The sequence below is a fragment of the Tenrec ecaudatus genome, chromosome 12 (assembly GCF_050624435.1).
Source record: "Tenrec ecaudatus isolate mTenEca1 chromosome 12, mTenEca1.hap1, whole genome shotgun sequence".
Classification (NCBI taxonomy): Eukaryota; Metazoa; Chordata; class Mammalia; order Afrosoricida; family Tenrecidae; genus Tenrec; species Tenrec ecaudatus.
Window position 1 is genome coordinate 131,534,667 of NC_134541.1, and position 8,667 is coordinate 131,543,333.

At 43.1% G+C, this 8,667-nt stretch overlaps 1 protein-coding gene across 1 annotated transcript; it reads left to right on the forward strand.

Annotated features, from left to right (window-relative positions):
* Positions 1–5,199: 5,199 nt before the first annotated feature.
* Positions 5,200–6,141, forward strand: LOC142422977 (olfactory receptor 2AE1-like). The gene has a single exon (XM_075528177.1). It carries the CDS (start codon positions 5,200–5,202, stop codon positions 6,139–6,141), a length of 942 nt encoding a protein of 313 aa, XP_075384292.1.
* Positions 6,142–8,667: the final 2,526 nt, after the last annotated feature.

Sequence of the window (8,667 nt, forward strand, 5' to 3'; positions counted from 1 at the left end):
AAAAGACACCCACTCAACTTTTCCCCATAAAATGGGACAATGTGCCTTTCCAGGTCAGGTCACGTTTATTCCTCTGTCTGATTCTTGCCTCTCCTATTATATCCTGGAACTGAAATGCTAACATTACTATTTTTCATCAAGTTAAGCATTTTTAATACATCCATGTTAATTAAGGGGATGACAGGGGACGAGAAAATTTAAATATTTGGTCAATATATGTATAAAACACATCAAAATAGGAAAGAAATATGCTGAGCTATTACAATTTTGGTTTTACAACTAGACACGTGTCGTTGCTGGCTCTTACAGCTACCTTCTTTCACTCCCCATTTCTCGTTCCTTCACCCTCAGCAAGAGTCTCGTGTAGTTGAGGTCCTTCTCTGAAGGATAAGTCCCAACCTTCATGCCTGAGGGATCCGGGTCATTAGCATTACTGCCTAAATTGGGTTGTTGTAATTTTCCTTGTCATATTTAACACAGGACATGGGGCTGTTAAGATGCACCGTTGAGAATCTCTTGTGTTTCAGACTCATCTTTATTCCCACTGAGTACTGACAGCTCCACATCTGCCCATGGACGTCATGACCCGAGTCAGGCCAGGAGCCCATCTCTTGTCCTCTGATTCAGAAGGATGAGCATTCCCTCAGTGGCAAGTTGCCTCTCTCAACTTTAGTTCGAGTCATGGCTGTGTGAGTGGGTAGAGGCATTCTCCCTTTGGAATTTTTCTTTGATTTCTTTTCCACATTTCAGTGCCGCCTGGGTGAAAATTGACAGAGCAGTGAACAATTTGTAGAGAGTTTGTTTTGTGACATTGGTGGCAATCCTCTTTCCCCTGGGTTTCCTCTTTCCATTCATCCCTTGTCCCTGCCTCTTCCTGTCTTTTGAACTTTTGTTTTGAGGCAAAGGATTCCCCCCACCCCCCAGCTCTTTTTTTAACTTCTCCCATAGTGGTTATGCATTGGGCTGTGATCCACATGTTTGGCAGTTCAGCACCACCAGGAGCTCTTTGGGAGCAAGACTGTACTTTCTATTTCCATAAACACGTACAGTGTTGGACACCCACTGGGGGTCGCCATGAGTCAGCACTGATTCCATGGCTGCAAGATGCCTTATTGCACTGAGGACTGCATTCTTCCCTGATGTAGTTCTTCACTTTATAGACCTGTGTAGTGTGTGGCTGAAAGCTGATCCTGGGGTGGGTTCAGTTTTAGGTGGAAGAGCACGTAAGAGTCATGGTCTTGAGTGTTTACTCATCTCCACCAGTTCAGGAAGCCTGGTCCTCTTTTGTTTTTATTATTTCACATTTTCATCTTTATTTTTCTCCCTTGATCTCTCGCACCTCCTACTGTGTGTGTTCCTGGTCAGAGCCATCAGTACTGGTAGCCAGGCCCCGCGTAGTTCTTGTCTCAGAGTGATGTTTACTGAGATTTGCAACCCCCTCAGGCATCAAAGAACAAAAAATCATATCATTGATTTTTGTATATGCACAAAATAGATTCATGTGCATATTTTTATAGGTTTAGTACTAAGGTAGTAGATGGACATTGGGCCTTCCCTCAATGCAAGAATATTTTCGTCTATTAAATTGGCATTCTATGATTCTCACTTCCCGACACAATCGCTGAAGACAAAGTGGGCGCATAAGCAAATGTGGTGAGAAAGCTGATGGTCCCGGCTAACAAAAGCTATAACATCTGGGATTTTAAAGGCTTGAAGGTAAACAAGTGGCCTTCTAGCTCACAAGCAACAAAGACCACATAGTAGAAGCACAGCAGCCTGTGCGATCATGAGGTGCCAAAGGGATAAGTTGTCAGGCATCAAAGAACAAAAAAATCATATAGTTGTGTGCTCACCTCCCTGATACAATTGCTGAAGAAAATGGCTGCATAAGCAAATGTGGCAAAGAAAGCTGATGGTGTCAGGCTATCAAAAGATACAGCGTCTGGGGTCTTAAAGGCTTGAAGGTAAACAAGCAACCATCTAGCTCTGAAGGAACAGATCCTACGCGGTAGAATCACACCAGCCTGTGTGATCACGAGGTGTCTAAGAAATCAGGTATGAGGCATCATCAGACTAAAAAATCCTATCATTGTGAATGAGGTGAGGGGAGTGCGAAGTGGAGACCCAAAGCCCATCTGTAGGCCAATGGACATCCCCTTGCTGAAGGGTCTTGGGAAGGAGATGAGCCAGTTATGGTGCTATGTAGCAACGATGAAACATACGACTTTCCTCTGGTTCGTAAATGTTTATTCCATCCCCAGTATCATGATGCCAATTCTACCTTACAAATCTGGCGGAACCAGAGGATGTACACTGGTACAGATAGGAACTGGAAACACAGGGAATCCAGTGTGGATGATCCCTTCAGGACCAGTGGTGTGAGTAGCAATACTGGGTGTGTGGAGGGAGAGTATGTTGGAAAGGGGAAACCAATTACGAGGATCTACGTGTGACCTCCTCCCTGGGGGACGGACAACAGAAGAATGGGTGAGGGGAGACGTCGGACAGGGCAAGATATGACAAAATTATAATTTATATTTTATCAAGGGTTCATGAGGGAGGAGGGAGCGGGGAGGGAAGGGAAAATGAGGAGATGATGCCAGGGACTTAGGTGGAGAGCAAATGTTTTGAGAATGATGAAGGCAATGAATGTACAAATGCGCTTTACACAATTGATGTATGTATGGATTGTGATAAGAGTTGTATGAGCTCCTAATAAATTTAAAAAAAAGAAAGCACTGTCCCCTACCATGACCAAAATTGGACAATGTAATTAATCTGCCACAGGACTGATGATCCTGGGGGGATGGTACCACACTCAGAAGTCCGTGTTGTGGCAGACTGTGCAGTCAGCACTGGCTATTGCAGTCAGATTCCCTTGGTGAATGTGAGATCACGCTACTGAGCCCACGCATTGATTGCTTCTACCTCTACTTCAGTGGCTGCTTTCTTCGGAGTCAATTGAGTAATGGCAGGGTTGCCTGAGTAAGGGGAAGAATTGACACTCATAAAATGAGAGACAGAGTGGATGCTTTGAGAATAAGCGAAAGGCTGCTGCTTGGGTAGGAGAAACCATTCTGTGTATAATCGTTGTTGTTGTGAGGGACCATTGTGTAGGTTTTAACTAACAGTGACCCAGAGCACAATAGAGCACAAGACTTCAGTATTCAAAATGAATAATTTACTTTGTATAATCGCAATGAGCACGTTATTAAAATATTTTTATTTTAAATTTTTGGTTCTAAAAAGAGTATGAAACAGTAAAGGAGAAGAAAAAAAAGGATGTGTGCTGTGCAGGAAAGATATAATACAGTTTTAGTTGCATGCAGGCTGATTGTATAGTGCTAGATAAAAAAAATGCCTTTGCATTGTCTTTCTGTGGACATTAGGAAAACCTTAAGGAGATAGGTACGAGCCCAAGTTAATTGTTATGGCTTTGTGGTAAGTGTCAACTTGGCCAGAGTCATCTTCATGGCCCAGAATTCTCTTTCTGGATGTATGTTTCTGGTTAAGGGGTGGTAGGGGAGAGGTTCGTGGGAGATAGAGATCAGAAGGGAAGCAACCCTTTTGTATATTTCCCACATCAAAGCTGATTCATTGACTCACCTCATTGACAAAAGCACCAACTGAACCTGCAACTGTGTACCTTCCTCTAGGCCCTTTGAGTATCTTTGTTTTGGGGGCTGGTGTGTGGATTCAGTTCCATAAGAGCACCAGCAATGGAAAGATGTCCACATCATGAATTCCAGCGGCAACAAGAACAGATTTGTCTGTAGGTTCAAGCCCGTTCTTTTTTTTTTCCATTTTATTAGGGGCTCATACAACTCTTATCACAATCCATACATATACATACATCAATTGTATAAAGCACATCCGTACATTCTTTTCCCTAATCATTTTCAAAGCATTTGCTCTCCACTTAAGCCCTTTGCACAAAGTCCTCTTTTTTCTCCCTCCCTCCCCGCTCCCCCTCCCTCATGAGCCCTTGATAATTTATAGATTGTTATTTTGTCATATCTTGCCCTATCCGGAGTCTCCCTCCCCTCGCTTCTCTGCCATCCATCTCCCAAGGAGGATGTCACATGTGGATCATTGTAATCAGTTCCCCCTTTCCATCCCACTCACTCTCCACTCTTCCAGCATCGCCCCTCACACCCCTGGTCCTGAAGGTATCGTCCACCCTGGATTCCCTGTGCCTCCAGCTCCCCTATGCACCAGTGTACAACCTCTGCCCTATCCAGTCCTGCAAGGTAGAATTTGGATCATGGTAGTTGGGGGGAGGAAGCATCCAGGATCTGGGGGAAAGTTGTGTTCTTCATCGGTATTACATTGCACCTGACTGATCCATCTCTTCTCCTAAACCCCTCTGTGAGGGGATCTCCAGTGACCTACACTTGGGCCTTGGGTCTCCACTCTGCACTTCCCCCTTCATTCACTATGGTATACACACACACACACACACACACACACACACACACACACACACACATATATATATATATATTCTTTTTTTTTTGCATGATGCCTTATACCTGGTCCCATTGGCACCTCGTGATCGCACCGGCTGGTGTGCTTCTTCCATGTGGGCTTTACTGCTTCTGAGCTAGATGGCCGCTTGTTCACCTTCAAGCCTTTAAGACCCCAGACACTATCTCTTTTTATAGCCGGTCAAGCCCGTTCTTTAGATGCGTTGTATTCATTTTCTCTACCTGGCCAGCTTCCCTGCAGACTTCAATTCCATCATCAGACACAAAGGCAAAAGTCTTACACAGAATGCTAAAAAGCTGCATGCATGCGCGCGCACGCACACACTCACATATTTATATAGACAGACATACACACACACATATCTAGAATTAGCTCATGAGTTCAGTTCTCTCATTCAACCTTGACAGATACAATAAACTAAGAGAAGAGACTGTGGTTGAATAAAGTCTAGATGTTCTGGAATTCCAAAGTTTGTGGGGTGAAATAGTAAGTTTTCCCTTTCCTTTTTTAAAGGTTACTTTAATGACCAAAGCTATTGAATAATTGTTGAATAGAGACTGAATAAGTAGAAAAGAAATTCCACAAATTATTTGTTAGATTAAAGGATTGATTTGATCAAATTCCTTAGATTGTCAGGTGTGGTGATCCCCATAAATTTTGATATCATAGTGTATATCAACTTTCTATTTCCTAGGGATTAAGGAAGGAGAGATGTGGCTGAGGAATCACACTTCCTTTTGGGAAGACTTCATCCTTGAAGGGCTCTTTGATGACTCTCTCACCCATCTTTTCCTTTTCTCCTTGATGATGGTGGTTTTCTTCATTGCAGTGAGTGCCAACACCCTCACCATCCTCCTCATCTGTGCTGATGCTCGCCTTCATACACCGATGTACTTCTTGCTCAGCCAGCTGTCCCTCATGGACCTCATGCATGTCTCCTCTACCATCCCCAAGATGGCGATCAACTACTTATCTGGCAAGAAGTCCATCTCCTTTGTGGGCTGTGCCATCCAGCACTTCCTCTATTTATCTGCGGGCGGTGCCGAGTGTCTCCTTCTGGCCCTCATGTCCTATGACCGCTATGTTGCCATCTGTCATCCAATGCACTACACTGTTCTCATGAGCAGAAGGTTGACATTGATGATGGCTGTCATATCTTGGTTAGGAGCATCCACGAACTCCCTAATTCACACAGTGATTTTGATGCACTTCCCTTTCTGTGAACCCCGGAAAATCTCCCATTTCTACTGTGAACTTCCAGCTGTTGTCAAGGTGGTATGTGGAGACATCACCGTTTATGAAACCATACTGTACATCAGCACCATCCTTATTCTCCTCTTCCCCATCTCCCTGGTCTCTACATCCTATGCCTTCATCGTCTACAGTGTGATTCAGATGCGGTCAGCTGGGAGCAAGAGAAAGGCCTTTGCTAATTGTAGCTCTCACCTCACTGTTGTTTTCCTCTCGCTTGGTGCTGCTATATACTCATATATGAGACCCAGGTCTCTGCACACTCCATTGCAAGACAAGGTTGGCTCAGTGTTCTACAGCATCATCACTCCCACATTGAATCCTCTGATTTACACTCTCCGGAATAAGGATGTAGCTAAGGCCCTGAGGAAAGTGCTGGGGAGGGGAACTACCACTCCATGATATAGAGTTGAATGGTATAATACTCTTAATCAATAGGTGAAAAGTTCTGAGGCTCCAGACAGCTGGACACATCTTTCAAGCGTTCAGAGTGTTCATGTGGTTTGACCACTTAAATTGTATAAAGCAAATGCACTGTACTCTCTTAGAATTAAGTGGTTAGAACAAAACCCCATTACTGGTTTAGGCATCCATCCACCATGGAGCATGCAGACAGAGTACTTAAAAAATCTCTTCAATATAGGACATTCTCTCTAAACAATTGGCCATCTAGCTGAGAAGCAACGTAGCCCACAAGAAAGAATCTCACCAGCCTGTGTGATCATGAGGTGTCTATGGTATGAAGTATCAGGTAACAAAGAACAAAAAATGTTATATTGTGAATGAGGGGGCTTGCGCAGTGGGAACTCAAAGTCCATCTGTAGGCAGCTGGACATCCCCTTACAGAATGACACTGGGGAGGAGACGAGCAAGTCAGGGTGCAGCATAGCACAGATGAAATACTAACATTCCTCTACTTCTTAAATGCTTCCTCTCTCCCACTGTCATTGTCCCAATTCTACATTACAAATCTGGCTCTACCAGAGGATGTGCACTGGTACAAATAGGAACTGGAAACACAGGGAATCCATGACCGATGAACCCTTTAGGATCAGTGGTCAGAATGGGAATGCCAGGTGGGTGGAGGGAAGGTGGGCTAGAAAAGGGGAACTGATTCCAAGGATCTATGTATAACCTCCTCTCCGGAGGATGGACAACAGAAAAGTGGGTGAAGGGAGACATCGGACAGAGCAAGTTATGACAAAATAATAATAATTTATAGATTATCAAGAGTTCCTGAGGGAGGGAGGGGAATATGAGGAGCTGATCCCAAGAGCTCAAGTAGAAAGCAAATGTTTTGAGAACGATGAGAGCAATACATGTACAAATGTGCTTGACACAATGGATGTATGTATGTATTGTGATAAGAGATGTCCATCCCCCAATAAAATGATTAAAAAAGAAAACAGTTGTATGAGCTCCCAATAAAATTATTAAAAATATGACATTCTTTTATTTAGCCAAAAGTATAAAGATATATGCCTTTATCATTATTTTCTCCAATAAAATATAAATAAAAAATGACATCAGGGTTATTGACATCGAATTGCTTCCTACTCACAGTGACCATATCTACGACAGAATTTAATACAACCTGATTCTGTCTCAGACTCAAAAATATTGTTTGATTTAGGCCAATTGTTGTAACCACTGTGTCAACCCATCCCCTTAATTGCCTTCCTCTTTTTCAATGACCCTCAATTTTTTATCAAACATGATGTCCTTCTCCAGGGACTGGCTTCTCCTGATCACATGTCAACGTTACATCAGATGAAGTCTCCCCATTGTCACTTGTAAGCACCCTTCTGACTGGACTTCCACCAAGACAGACTTGTTTGTTCTGCTGGCAGTCCACAGCACTTTCAATATGATTCTCCAACACCATGATTCCACTGCAGCAATTCTCCTGTCGTCTTCTTTCTTTGTGGTTCAGCTTTCACATGCATATGAGGCAATCGCAAATGCCATGGCTTGGGTCAGGGGCACCTTCGTCCTCACAGCGACATTCTTGTCCTTCAACACTTTGAGGAAGTCTTCTGCAGCAGATTACCCCATGCAATGTGTCCTTGCATATACTGATTGCTGCTCCCATGATCATTGACTGTGGATCCAAGCAACATGCAATCCTTGAGAACTTCAACATTTTCTCTATCTTGATGAAATCTCTTGGTCTATTGTGAAGATTTAAATTTTCTTTACATTTCCTTACAATCCATCCTGAAGGTTGCAGTGTTTGATTTTCATAAGCAAGTGCTTCAGGTTCTTCTTGTTTGCATCAAGCAATGTTGTATTGTCTGCATATTGAAGGTTATTAATAAGCATTTGTCCAGATGTTGAGTTGTCCGTCGTATAGTCGAGTTTCTTGGTTTATTTACTCAGCACGAGCAGGAATCCACTCAATGGCAGTTAGGTTTGTTGGGTTTGGTATGCAGATGGAATAAGTACAGTGAGAGGATACACCCCTGATGCACCCCTCTCCTGACTTTGAACCATGCAATGTTCTGTTGTTCTGTTAGAATGGTTTGTTGCTGGTTCAGAGGAAGGTTCCCCATGAGCAGAATGAAATGTTATGGAATTCTTCATCTTCTCCTTCTTTTTAAAATAAATTACCCTATGGTCCTTCTTTTTAATGCTATCCTCGTATTTATGAAACTGGAGTGTGCTGTATCATAGAGCCAGTATGGGCAATAGAGGGTAGTTGTGGGCTGTTTTTTTAAAATCATAGAACTCACAATCCATACATACATCCTTTGTGTCAAGCATATTTGTACATTTGTTGCCATCATCATTCTCAAAACATTTGATTTCTGCTTGAGCTTTTGATATCAGCTCCTCATTTTCCCCCTCCCATCCCGCTCCCCACACCCCCATGAAGCCTTGATAATTTATAAATTATTATTTTGTCATATCTTACACTGTCCAACATTT

Bases quoted from the DNA above. Each gene is read 5' to 3' on its own strand.
- LOC142422977 (XM_075528177.1), top strand. From the start codon at position 5,200: ATGTGGCTGAGGAATCACACTTCCTTTTGGGAAGACTTCATCCTTGAA.